At 38.2% G+C, this 14,215-nt stretch overlaps 1 protein-coding gene across 1 annotated transcript; it reads left to right on the top strand.

The window, feature by feature from the left end:
* The first annotated feature begins 5,435 nt into the window (after window positions 1-5,435).
* Window positions 5,436-12,442, top strand: LOC116204515. The gene is made up of 15 exons (XM_031536643.1): window positions 5,436-5,908; window positions 6,369-6,771; window positions 6,895-7,072; window positions 7,155-7,294; window positions 7,746-8,613; window positions 8,697-8,797; window positions 8,899-9,043; window positions 9,205-9,273; window positions 9,380-9,425; window positions 10,039-10,487; window positions 10,904-10,983; window positions 11,078-11,213; window positions 11,312-11,507; window positions 11,703-11,785; window positions 11,945-12,442. The coding sequence occupies exons 1-15, from the start codon at window positions 5,809-5,811 to the stop codon at window positions 12,086-12,088; spliced, it is 3,138 nt and encodes a 1,045-aa protein (XP_031392503.1). The 5' UTR covers window positions 5,436-5,808; the 3' UTR covers window positions 12,089-12,442.
* The last annotated feature ends 1,773 nt before the right edge of the window (window positions 12,443-14,215 follow it).

The raw sequence follows: 14,215 nt of genomic DNA, 5'->3' as shown, positions 1-14,215 counted from the left end.
TTGTCAAAATTTACCTTTTCAATGTCATTTATTGTTATACTTATTTAATTTTCGTTTTTTATAAAATTAATTTCATCAAATTAATGTTTGTTGTTCAAGACAAGTAGGAATGACCTACTTTTGACTTGATCATGGATGGAAGTGGATTAGTCAAAATACATGCAAGCTCATGTAGACACACCACCATATCACATATAAAAGAAATAGATTATCCATATATTATTGCGGATATGATTTTATTTTTACATGCAATTTATGGGTTAGGGAATAGATTTTAATTTCCATGGAAATCAAATGAATTGGTTCGTAAATCAAATTCAAGATTATTCCATATACTTAGTATTGATGAACATAAGTTTTATTTAATTTATAATTTCAATTATAACTATTAAAGTGTATATAAATGGATATCGAATTATTTTATTAAAAATATGTTAACTTCAAATATACCTTGTCATTTAAATCAAAGTTCGTTCTTTTTAACTGTCATTTTCAATTAAATTTTCTATTGTAGTTAACTTATTTCCAAACAAGTAATAATTGAAGTTTTGCCATGTTTTTCTAATTTTAACCTAAATTTATTATTTAGAATTTTGTAGTATTTGTGCAATTTACTTGTTAGTAGTAAAAGAAAAGGCATTGAGCTTTTTTTTTTGGGGAGGGGAAGAGAAGGCAGTGGATGAAAGAATAAAAATTCAAAAACCAGTTTCCTTTTATCGCTTTCCCGACGAACCATATGCCAGAGTTCGCGAGCTCTGGCTCGAAGAAACCTGCCTTGGGTTTGTGAGCACTGGGAGGCTCAGGACTTGACCACATGCTTGTCGGTCGCCGAGGATTTTTGGTTGAGAACTCGGCTATCAAGGCCAAATTTGGCCACTTTGAGGCTGGATTTGGCTTCACAGCCCGAGGCTAATTGGAAATGATGTTGGCCATGGGCGGGGGTGAAGCTTTGCTGGCGACCGAAGACAAAGGGGCGGTGGAGGAGGCGGTAGAAGAACGTTGAAGATTTTGAAAATCTGATGAATAGTCTAGAAATAATTTGTAATTTAAGGTCCTAATTCGTATGGATATTTCGGATTATGTGTGGGGAGTTGGAGCATGGCAATTTTGTACTTATCGCCTATATCAGGCAAAACTAATAACTATTATTATGGGTGCGCACGAAAATGAACAATATAATTGAGATTATGTACGTCTTACCTGAAAATTGTAATTACAGTGAACTAAACATAGTACTAGGTTTTCTAATATTGTTTATTATTTATTTTATTTTTTAATTGTCATTTTACCTAAACTTAGAACTGAGAAAAAAAAAGTAAAAAATTCAGACTTTTAAATTCATCAATCCTCATGTTTTTAATGTTTAGGTACCACATCAGGGGAGGAAACTGGCAATTTCGTCCCTGACTTACGTAAATTGTATCATCTGGGTCCCTAAAAAAATTTTAAAACCGAATTTGTCCCTGTTCACATCGAATTTGTCCCTGGTAACATCAAGTTCGTCCTTGGTCACATCAAGTTCGTCCCTGGGCACATTGAATTCGTCCATGTTCACATCGAATTCGTCCATGTTCACATCGAATTCGTCCTTGGTAACATCGAATTCATCCCTAGTCACACCAAGTTCGTCCCTGGATACATCGAATTCGTTCCTGGTCACATCAAAATAGTCCTTGTACACATCAATTCGGTTCTTGGTAACATCATATTAATCCCACGGTCCCTTGCCGTTAAAACTCCGTGAGAGGCCCAAATTGATGTGTATCAAAAAGGTCCTTATGTCTGTATTAGTAATTTAGGTTTTTTTTTCATCATTTTTATACAATTTTGGTTTCCAAATTGAAATTTGACAATTTCAAATTTGGCAATAAATTGAACAGTTACATAAAAAGGATGATATTGATGAATACGATGTTTTTTGTCCAGTGTTAACGATAGATTTGACGGAGGAATGGATTTGATGTTACCAAGTACCAAACTGATGTGACGGAGGACCGAATTGATGTGACGAAGGATTGAATTGATGTGACCAGGGACAAATTCGATGTGCCCAGGGTCGAATTCGACGTGACCAGGGACGAACTTGATGTGACTAGTGACGAATTCGATGTGTCCAAGGACGAATTCGACGTGACCAGAGACGAACTTGATGTGACCAGGGACGAATTCGATGTGTCCAGGGACGAATTCGACGTGACCAGGGACGAACTTGATGTTACCAGGGACGAATTAGATGTGACCATGGACGAATTCGATATTACCAAGGACGAATTCGATGTGACCAGAGACGAATTCGATGTAAATTTTTTTTTTCAGGGACCCAGATGATACAATTTGAGTAAGTCAGGGATGAAATTGCCAATTTACTCCACATTAGGTAGAGGTCATCCACGGTAGTGGAACATTTGTCACACCGACGAAAAATAACAACAAAACTAAGGGAAGTTAGAATTAGTGCCAAAATAGTAGTTCATGATCTTACATGTAATTTTCAAAAATCCATATATTATCCAATCTTCTCTTTTTATTTTATGTTTCAATTTAAATTAATAATTTAACCCGCTGATTGTGCGGATTTTTTGTTGTCATTACTTTATATTGATATTGTTATATTTATTAGTTTTATAATAACAAAAAATTTGAAATGATTAATCTCCTCAAAAATATTTAATATATAAATATATTATCAATATTCGAAAAAATTAATTATGAAGATGTGAAAAATGTAGGTATATATTAATGTACAGGAAATAGGAGCTGAGAGTTACGAATGAAAATTTCTCATTAATCAAATGGAGAGCTCTCGTGAACTCTCGTGGAATGGGTCTAAATTACATAATATATTAGTCATATGGCCAGCGCATTGCGCGGATTTTTGCAATTCGAATTTTTGAACTCATATATTGGATATACTGTTAGACTTTTGTTATGAGATTTTATGAAAGTTATGAAAGTATCCCATAATAATTATTTTTTTAAGTAAACGTAATATAATAGACACAATTTATACACTAAAAAAATCAATCTCTTCAGAGTGCGTCAAGTTTACAGATTTCGAATTGTCTATGCTTACTTTCAGACATTCCCAATTTATATATATATATATATATATATATATTTTGATAAGCATGAATATAATGATAACAACAACAAAAACAAAACAACAACAATAATAACAACAACAATAATAGAGATTTGGAAAAACAAAATTTATATATTTAATGCAGATGTTTGAAAAGACTTTCAATCTTGAGTTGATGATTTGCCAAAAAAAATTATGTGGCATATTCTCTTTGCATGAATAGGAGTACCTCATTGCAAGAATTTAAGGAGTTTATTTTAAATACCTATAATAGATAGATTATGGTTATCATGAATTTTGGATTGGCCTCACAATTCATTGAAGGAGGGATAAAAAAGAAAAAGAAAAAGAAAAAGAATGGCAGAAAAGCCAGGAGGGATGGAAGAAGAAGAATTATGATGGGACTAAATGACGTGGCCCTGATCGGATGATCCAATTGACCTGGCTGGCTATAATCACTTTTCCCTTTTTTCTAATGATTCGTCTTCCGTCTCCAGCTCACATGACCACGACAAATTTGTTCTTGCACTCATAACTCTCATAATGGCACGTTCTAGTCCTTCCCTTATATCTATCTTCGTATCATTACGGCTGTCCATACCTCGATTTATTTTCGTTACGTAATGATTGACACGAAAGATTTTATTAATGTATAAATCAAAGATCATAAAAATAGTATTTAATATATACGTTGATGCTCTATGTATAACGTTCCTCATAACTTGGATCATCGCTAATTCTTAAAGCCATTATTACGAGCAAAATCGAAATTTTCTATTATATGAGCAATGTAGATTTTATACATTCAATTGAGATTCATGCATGTTAGATACAGCCTTGGCTAATCATATTTTCAAAACTTTATAGAATAATATTAGAAATTATAAAACTAACAATGTAAAAAAAAAAAGGTGCAGTCGTGGACTTATATATATATATATATATATATGTATTTTTTTTTTCCTAAAGTTAAACTGACTCCTTGATTCTACTTTGACGAAGAGTGAAATTCGTTGTGTACGCGGACGAAAAATATTTGGAATTTAAGGTAATCAAAATTCAAGAAAGCTGTAATCCATCACATTTAGAATTACTAGCATATATATCCAAGAAAACAAATTTGGCGAATAGCTGAATATATTTTTCAAGATAAATTGCTTTAATTGAACGAGCAACAAACATTAATGAAATCATTATTTACAGTTCATGTTCATGAAATAACACCATAGTTATTCAGCCAAAAATAACACCATAATTTTTAAACGGAAATATTTGCATTCTCTCTCTTTTAAATATTTGCATTTCATAATGAAGATATCAACCAAATGTTAATGCTTGAAGTTAACCAGTCCGGTGTGTACCGTGGCCGTTGGACTGGTACACACCGAAAAAGGTTAGACGTGCAAGCAATGGAGTTGTATCAGGTTAATTATGCAAGAAATGGAGTCGCGACGGTTGCGGGTAATGTAATTTATGCTAAAACCTTATACAATTGATCAATGTCATGGAAGTCGCATTACTTTCTCAGGTGGCAGCGGTCAATGTCATAGCACCCTTCTTAAACTACCATAGCGGAGATCATTATCAAAACCATCGACTTGATCGACAACTGATATTGCAAATAAGCGAGAACTGAACAGCATCACTGCATCTTAAATTTAGAAGTTCTATCTTGTTAGAACCTTTTAAAGGAGCCAATATCCCGTTTGAGTTCCCTCAACGATCAATCGGTCAACATGGACTTGATGGGAGCTTCTTATCGGCATTTACATGGACCAATCAACAATGCGATCATCAAGCATAAATCTTTACTGCCGATAAAATCGTAATAATCGGAACAATTTAACTAATAAGAAATGCTACCTGTCCTTGAAAATCATGATGAGGTGCGAGGACAGAATGCGCCAACCTAAGAAAGACGAAATTATGGGGCTATTATTCAATTTTTAACAAGTTTTATAGTTAAGTTAAGTTTAACTTAACTTAGTTTCCAAATACATTATAATATTTTTTATCCTTCATCATTAATAATAACTTTTTGTTATATCAAAAGAAGTTGTAGAATAATAATAGTACCCGTTTTTTATTGTTGATTTAGAAGTTATAGATTTAGCGAAATTATTCGTGTCAAACAACTTTCTGTCCCACTCTATATTAGACATTAATAACTTTTTTCTCTCTCTTTTTTTTTATCGGAAGATAATTATAATTAAGATTTTGACTGGCCAAAAAAAATGCCCCCCCCCCCTCCCCGCCCACCCAAAAAAAAAAAGTGTAATTAAAGACATCAGAAATGTCGAATACGGAAGCGCGCCCCGACAAAGTCCAGGCTGAGGTGGCAACAAAAAGCATGTCACGGACATAGCCGAGAAAACACAAATTGCAGCAACAACGAAATCATAATGATCCGCCATCATCATCATCGTCGTCGTCGTCGCCATTAGCTAACGAGGAGCTTCACCTTTCAAATTTTTTGTAAATTCTATCGATGTTCTTCTCCTCCTCCTTCCACTTTCTTCCGCAGGCCAAGACCACGCACGAGGGAAAGTTTCTTCCCCGCTCTCTCACGGAAGCTTCTGATTGGGGATTCAGCTCCCGCCCATCGGAACCCTATTGATCCCCTGTTCGATTCGGCGTGAATTGTCCCCCTCCCCCAACGCCCACCTTGAGCCAGCCTCCCCGATCAGCGTATCCTGGAGGTTTAAGGGATTTTAGGTTTTGGCAATATGAAGGCGATGGAGACGATACAGGATCTGATCGAGGAGGGTAAGCTCCGAACGGTTTGGTGGGCTCTGTGTATCTTCGCTGTCACGTACTTCTTGTCCCGTAAGTATTGGGAATTTTCCTAGGTTTCTTCCCTTTCTGTTGGAAGCAGTTATTCGAATTTTATTAAATTAGTTTGATGTTCGCTCGAGGGAATTGGTTGTTTGTCTATGTCGACCTGTTTTAGGTTGTGCATTTCAATGCGATCATGAACACATGCTCTGTTGGACACCAATGTCCAAAACTTACAAATTTCATGCAAGATTCATATTTTCTTGCTAAAGCTGTTTAGAACATTCGAGCTCATATTGGTTCCAACGCATTGGTGCGGATGTATGAACTCGCAAAAACTGCTTAACTTATCCTGGTCTAACATGAGTTTTATGTGTTGAGTTCGGAAAAAAAAAATGGAGGGTCCTCTGTTTCTTTGGGATTTTCAGTCGTTAATTTTTAATTCAGCTTTGTGGTAGAGCGTCTCTACACTTTCTATGGTGTTCATTGTGTTCTCTGTTCGGCATTGCAGATACTAGCAAATCAATGTTGATGAACATTCCCGTAGCAATTCTATTGGTTTCTGGACTGCGCATTTTGCTTACTGAGGTAGAGTTCCGGAGGAAAGTCCGATCAGGTCGGCCACATACATACTTAACGCTTTTGGAGAGAAAGCAGATGTCCCTGAACGATTCTCGTCTTTCCACTCCACCACCTCCTCCTAAATGGAAGAGGAAAATCGGCTCACCGGTTGTGGAGGCAGCAGCGAATGAATTTATTGAAAAACTTTTGAAGGAGTTTGTGGTAGACTTGTGGTACTCTGATATCACGCCCGACAAGGATTTTCCAGAGCAGATACGCGGAATTATCTTGGATGCAATTGGGGAGATTTCAGGAAGGGTCAAAGCGATAAACCTTGTTGACCTGCTTACTAGGTACATGGGCACTTTAAAATGCATAAAAATGGTCTTGGGGGCAGCATGAAATTTAGCCTTGCTATGTTTGGAAGTGGTTGGCTGCTTGATACAATAATTTTGTTCGGCCTGTAAAATTTTCAGGGACATCATTGATTTGGTTGGTGACCACTTGGATGTCTTTAGAAGGATACAAGCAACTATAGGTACAGACGTTATGCGAACTCTCTCCTCAGAAGAGAGGGATGAAAGGTTGAAGTACCATCTTATGGCATCTAAGGAGCTCCATCCCGCATTAATATCTCCTGAGAGTGAGTACAAGGTGTGAAGAATGGGGTAAATGTTGTACTTAATTGTTTCATTTTGTTGGCCTTTCTAATACATTATTATTTTTTTCACTACAGGTGCTTCAGCACTTAATGAGTGGAGTTATAGCCTCTGTGCTGAAACCTCGAGAAGCTCAGTGCCCGGTCGTGAGATCTATTGCTCGAGAGCTAGTGACCTGTTTGGTGGTTCAGCCCCTTATGAATTTCGCTAGCCCAGTGTAAGTGTTGGGAAGAACTCCTGCATTCGCTTACCATAGAGCAAAATAGGGTCTTAGTTAAAGCTTGTGAGGTGATCCTCTTAATGATTCATAATTTTCTTAATTACAGGTGTTCTTACGATCCTGTAGAACATATGTATTTCTCATATATATTCACCAGTCTCCATAAAAACTGAGAATTCTTTGGACATGCTTATCGAAAAAAGAGAATTCTTTGGACATAGAAGGATACCCAAATAGGATGGTTTTTTAATCATTATCATTATTGTTATTATTATTTTTTTTTTAGGCGTGCATGCATGCACTTGCTTAATACCCTCAGAGCCTCATAGTAAAGTGTTCATAAACTCCACCTAGTAGTGAGACATGCATTATTTCGTTTATCTTTTCTAATTTTCATTTATGAAGAACTTTGATTAATCTATTGCATTAATTATTTTACATCATTCAGGTATGTCAATGAAATCCTTGAGTTAATTTTCCTTGCCCTGAAAGAGGATGGGGCTAATATATTCAGTTTCGGCGCTGATCAGTCAACAACCAGCATGCCAGCTCGGCATGATTCTTCCACACGGTGTACTCGAGATGTTGATGCTTCAAGTAGTAGGAATCAGTCATCCTCAGTTAATCGAGAGACCGATATTGTTTTGTATAAAACAGGTCATAGTACAGCTGATGGTTCCACTAGTGCAATCCAGGAGGAGCAGAAAGCTGGCAATTGGGCGAAGGTGCTCGAGGCAGCCACCCAGAGAAGAACTGAAGTTCTCACGCCTGAGAATCTTGAGAACATGTGGTCCAGAGGAAGGAATTACAAAAAGAAGGAGGCAAAGAAGGTTAAAGGAGGAGAAGTTGAAGAACCAATTCTAGCTAAGTCATCTGGTTCTATACCCACCAGCGATCTGAGGGAGTTCCGCGTCAGCTTGGGTGGAAAAACTATCGGGCCAGAAGAAAAGGCAATAGTCCACCTAAATCCTACCTCTGGTCTTGAGACTCCACTGACTAAAGGGACTGATGTTAAGATGTATAATTCTATTAAGGACAGCAAAGAATCTTGGTTTGAGGAAAATCATGAGGATGAGCTTGAGGATACTGTCAGTGCTGATGAGAACATAACTCGGCTTAAGAGATCTAGCAGTACCTCTGCTTTGAAAGTTGTGCCAGATTCGAAGAAGGCTTTTACAGTAGAAAGTAGAGGCCCAATTATTTCTGAGTTCTACAATCCAAGTGTCGTCAGTCGTAGTGGAGAATACAAGGTCAAAAGTGTGTCGGATGTTGTATATCGAAGTGAAGGACCACATACTCCAAAGCTGAGGTGCCGGGTGAGAAAAACTCTCCTAATTTCTCCAGGAAAGTAACTTAAGTTGATGCATTTTGGTTATGTATCATGCATTTTTTCTTTCAGGTAATGGGTGCGTATTTTGAGAAATTAGGGTCAAAGTCTTTTGCTGTTTACTCAATTGCAGTAACAGATACAGAATGCAGAACGTGGTTTGTGAAAAGAAGGTATCTGTTTTCTAGTTCTCTCCTGTATCATGGTATTTATTGAATTGTAAAGTTAATCATGACCATAATAATTTATCATCTAATTCTTCTTTTGTAAACAGATATAGTAATTTTGAACGGTTACATCGGCAACTGAAGGAGATCCCAAATTATACATTACAGTTACCGCCTAAGAGGATATTCTCATCTAGTACAGAAGATGCTTTTGTTCACCAGCGCTGCATTCAGCTGGACAAGTATCTGCAGGTAACTATTATCCTACTTTGCATCGTCTTGCAAATTTTTCCTTTTATCTGTCAAACTCTGATTCAAGGTTAACTTTTAGATTTTTTAGTACATGGTCAAGTTTAGATTCATCTTCAATTATTTCCTTTCCCTTTGCACTATGCTGCATCTGCTCTACCCAGGATCTTCTGTCCATTGCGAATGTTGCCGAACAGCATGAAGTTTGGGACTTTTTAAGTGCTTCCTCAAAGGTACTTGTCTTTCTCAAGTCAGGATAGTTTTTGAGCTGCAGAGAGTCCCATTTCACTTTGGATGAAACTTATCTGATTTTTCTGTTATTGGTTCGTGTTCATGAAGAATTACTCTTTCGGGAAATCATCATCAGTGATGAGAACCCTAGCAGGTATGCTTTCCTCGGTTATTCATCACATTTTTATTTTAGACACTTGTATGCAAGTTGAAGTTAAAATTGCCCATTGTTCTTGCACCTGCTTGGAGCCCCACGAGAGCAAATTGCTGTTTTACAATCTCCTCTAAACCCCCCGCCCCCCGGCCCTCCAACCCCAAAACCAAACCGGGGGGCCCCTCCTCTTAAATCACAGACCAGATTGTACATGGAATTAGCCAAACAATAGACAATAGGATCAAGTGTTCGCCATAAAGATCATTTAGAAATATGAATTTGGTACATTCAAAGAAACAGGCTGGTTCAAAGCAAGAAATGGCCAGCTCAATTTAGAAAGTTGGATTGAACCAGCCATATGATAGATTTCTTTTTTTCTTTTTTATTGGCTTTTCAGAACTATGTCCTCAAATGATATTGTATCACGTCATTATGTCTGCAAGTAGCTTCACTGTTTTTACATTATGCCATGCCTTAAATTAACACGTTGTTATAGGTCATAAACTATCTCTTCTTATTCTATTATTATATAAGCCTAGCTATTCGTAGAACATATTGAAGTCTTGGTTTTACCTTTCATTTGACGCATTCTGACATACACATATTTTCACAGTGAATGTGGATGATGCTGTAGATGATATTGTTCGTCAGTTCAAGGGTGTCTCAAATGGCTTGATGCGTAAAGTTGTAGGGGCTACACCTCCGCCTTCTGAGTACTCAAATTTAATCACAGAAAGGAACTTGTCATGGCATGGAGATGAATTTGAGACACATATCTCCCGACAGAGCACCGCGGAAACCTCAAGCATGTCTGATAATGAGGAAGGTGACAGAGATCGAAATCATGGGCATGAAGTGAATGAATGGCATTCAGAAGATGAAGTTAAGTTTAAGAGCGATCCTCCTCGAGTGGTCCAACATGATGAAGAAACTGGGCATTTGGGTTCTGATAGGAAGGATATTGTAGTTAAGTCTGATCAAATGGTAAAAGATGCTCCTATGGTGGTGAATTTCCAGGTTGGCCCTGATCAATGGGGGGATCCAAATGGCATGCCACCTGAGGTATTCTTCTGTCTTTTGAACTGTGAATGAGATGCTAAGTTGTTAGGTTCTATTGATAGTTTGGGAACAGATGTTTTCTGTTTCTTGCATACAAACATCTTTTCTTTCTGTACTATCCTTTTCATTGAACAAAAACAAGAGTTCATGTTTTTCCCATAGAATTCATCTTCTAAAATGCTATCCCTGTCCAACACTTCCTATCTGTGTTTTTGCAATAGAACGAAAATGAGAATGGTTCTCCATTCTTGGTTTCAACTTGATGATACTTCTTTCTCAGTGTTCTTATTAGAAGGAAACTTTAGCACCAACCGGGGACTCGAAATTTCACATGTCAACAGTGTATTTTATACTATACTTCATTTAAAAGTTTCAAGTTCCTATGTGGTGCAACCTTACTTTCTGTCTCTTTTATGCAGTGGACTCCTCCTAATGTCTGCGTGCCAATGTTGAATTTGGTGGACAAGGTATTTCAGCTTAAAAGAAGAGGGTGGTTAAGGTGAGGTCATTGATCTGTTTTCAATGACTGACTAGTTAATTGAAACAACCGGTTGAAATTTAAAGGTAAATCTTTCATTTGGAAACCAATGCAGGCGGCAGGTCTTTTGGATATCAAAGCAGATTCTTCAGCTAGTAATGGAAGATGCTATTGATGATTTTCTCTTGAGGCAGATCCAATGGCTCAGGAGTGAGGACACCATTGCCAAGGGGATTCACTGGGTGCAAGATGTAAGGAACTGAATTTCATTGCAAACCTTGTTCGCATTTGGGGATAATACTCACGGTTAAAAAGCGTGAAATATCAAGCAGATATTCTTTTCTTTCAGATCCTGTGGCCCAATGGTAAATTCTTCATTAGTCTCCGAAGTGCTGTTGCTCCAATGGATGATGATGCCCAGCCTGGTGAAAAACTACTTGACACGATAAGCAAGTTTGGTGGCAGCAAGGGTTCCAAAGCTAATTCCTTCGAGTTACAGCTTGAAGCAACCCGAAGAGCCAGTGACGTCAAGAAGATGTTATTCGGTAGGGTCTCTCTTCTTCTAACTACTCGATCTTCTTTTTCTAAGTACCAATTGTATGTGGTAGACTGGCACCGGTCTCATTATCAAGAATTTTTGTGCTGGCAACCGATTTTTATTTCAAAGATTTCAATCTTTAGTTGACTATGAAAAATAATTGGACTTATTGATGAGGATTTGCTTTCTTCTCCCATGGCAGATGGTGCACCGACGGCTTTAGTGAGCTTGGTGGGGCCCAAGCAATACAGGCGCTGCGCAAGAGACATATACTACTTCTCTCAGGTAATTTCCATCTCTCCTTTCAGAATCAATAGTTACAGCCTACAGATATAGCAGAAAAGTAAGGAAGCCTAAGCTGCAATTCATTTGTTCAGTTACTCGGCACCTTTTATACTCATCCCTTTTCCCTTCCAATGCCCATGTTTTCTTCTGAATTTCCAGTCTACCATATGCGTGAAGCAACTCACTTACGGGGTCCTTGAGCTCTTACTGATATCGGTTTTCCCGGAGCTGCGGGACCTCGTGGTGGACGTCAGGCAGAAAATGGCTCCCCGATCACCCGAAAAGAACAGTCAAGCATTCTGAAATTTGCGGCCAGTGTTTTAGTTTTGTGGGAGCACTTACGTGGAACTTCTTGATTAGCAAGAAAGTACAGTTTATGTTAGTCCTGGGTCTCTGGGGTGCTTGGATCGGCGTTGAGGGGTATGTTGACGAGGCGTTGATGGTATATAGGGCTTTCTTTTGTACATCAGTTTCTAACTGTATAGAGGGAGATGTAACGGTGGAGTCGGTCTGTAGATGTGATTCATCACGCAAGGAAAGGAGCCCCAAATTTCAGGGGAGTTTTGGTAATTAGTATAGCATGAAACATTCAGATTCACAGAGATCATTCTTCTCCATTGATTAGTGAATGAACTTCAGATTCTTTTCCCTTTTTTATCCCGATTTTCTCTTCCTCGAACAGCCGAGAAACACAGACTGACAATTCTTTTCAGCGATTTGTTCCTCGTGTTTGAGCCTGCACCATCTCAACTGGGAGAAAATCTTCAGTTTTACTATCAAGTGATTAACAATCATCGAGTTTTATAAAGTTAATGATATTCATGACAATTATTCACGTGATCAACGATCATTAATCGTTTGTTACAATCTAACTAGCACTTCTCATTAGGGGTGTGCACGGGTATACCCGGAACCGGTTGGAACCTATCCTAACGGGTATGGTCCGGGTAGCTCGTATTGAAAATAGGGTAGGTTCCGGGTATTAAAATTAGGAACCTGTAAAAATCGGTTCCGGTTCCGGTTCCTGCGTACAGAATACCCGGAACCGGTTATTTATTAAAAAAAAGAAGAGCAAAGTGCAAAGTTACTATCTTCTCTAATGAATCAAAATAGAGGCACTTTGTTGTGTGAGATCGTATTATGGATGTTCAATTTTATCGATGGATTGATGAGACATATTATTATTTCATTGTTGTTGATTAATCTAAATTTTGTTGATATTCTATTTGGTATGATTACTGATTATGTATGTGATATTTTCGATTTTATTTAGCGAGAGAAAAAAATTTACAGGTTCCAACAGGATACCCGGAACCTGTGGTATAATACAGGTTCCGGATAGGTTTTGATTTTATGATTCAACAGGGTAGGGTCTGGTTCCAAAATCTTGGAACCTGTCCCTTACAGGGTAGAGTCCGAATATTATGAAAAATACAAGGTACCCGGAATCGATCACCTCTACTTCTCATATCACGTGTCGCGGAAGGATCATTGGAGAATTTGTCCATATCCTTTACTGTTGGATGGGTAGGAAATTAACAAATTCTTTTCTCGTCTTATGAAGAAAAAGGAGCCCAAAAACTGTAGCATTTAGCACTGAAATATGGAGGATCGATCAATGATTGGAATGAGGAACATAAAGCGTATAGGGTCGTCTGGGGGTTTGGGAATTGAGAGGACAATCAAAATCAGAATTTCCGGATGGCCCCAGCCCACCGAGTGGGCCCCCCTGCTTCCTAGGTTGACACGTGTCCATACCTGGTTATCCTCCATCGAGTGTGTAATAGAGTGAGAAGAAAACCAATCGACCCGAGTTGAATCTGGTCGAGTCATGCCCTTTGACTCGTCAGTCGTCATCCCCTCCCCCTCGTTGAAACGGGTCGACTCGGTTCCATAAAGGTCGACGCTCCATTTTCTCATCATAGGAAATACTCCGTATATTTTATCAGCTTACGAGTTGGCAGATCAGGCACAAACACGGTAGTAAGTTATTTGCAACGAAATATCAAATTGCTGAATGAAAGTAGTCGAAGACAAATTGATCATTTACTAGTCAAACTATGAAGATAATAATATATAACGATGGAGATATAGTCGGTCACGACGAGACTAAATTTGAATACTCAAATATCGAGGATATTGATCGACGGAGGATAATTCTAGTTGCCCAAATTCAGTTGGAATCCGATCTGATTCACTTAACCGTATAATATATCTCGAATTAAGAGATGGGATTACGCAGAAATTATGTCGATCGGACTAGATCTAAGACCATGTAAGCCCCAAATAGGACCTGAGGGTCCATGGGAGAGAGCATGGGCCGCGCGTGATGAAATGGGGCGCGTGCGGAAGATCACCTCCGAGTCATCTTCTCAGAGGGAGACCGGACCCACCCCCATGGAGCAGCGGCCGAGTGAGACGTAGGCTGAC

Source organism: Punica granatum, chromosome 4 (genome assembly GCF_007655135.1).
Source record: "Punica granatum isolate Tunisia-2019 chromosome 4, ASM765513v2, whole genome shotgun sequence".
Lineage (NCBI taxonomy): Eukaryota > Viridiplantae > Streptophyta > Magnoliopsida > Myrtales > Lythraceae > Punica > Punica granatum.
This window is presented reverse-complemented; position numbering and strand designations above follow the sequence as displayed.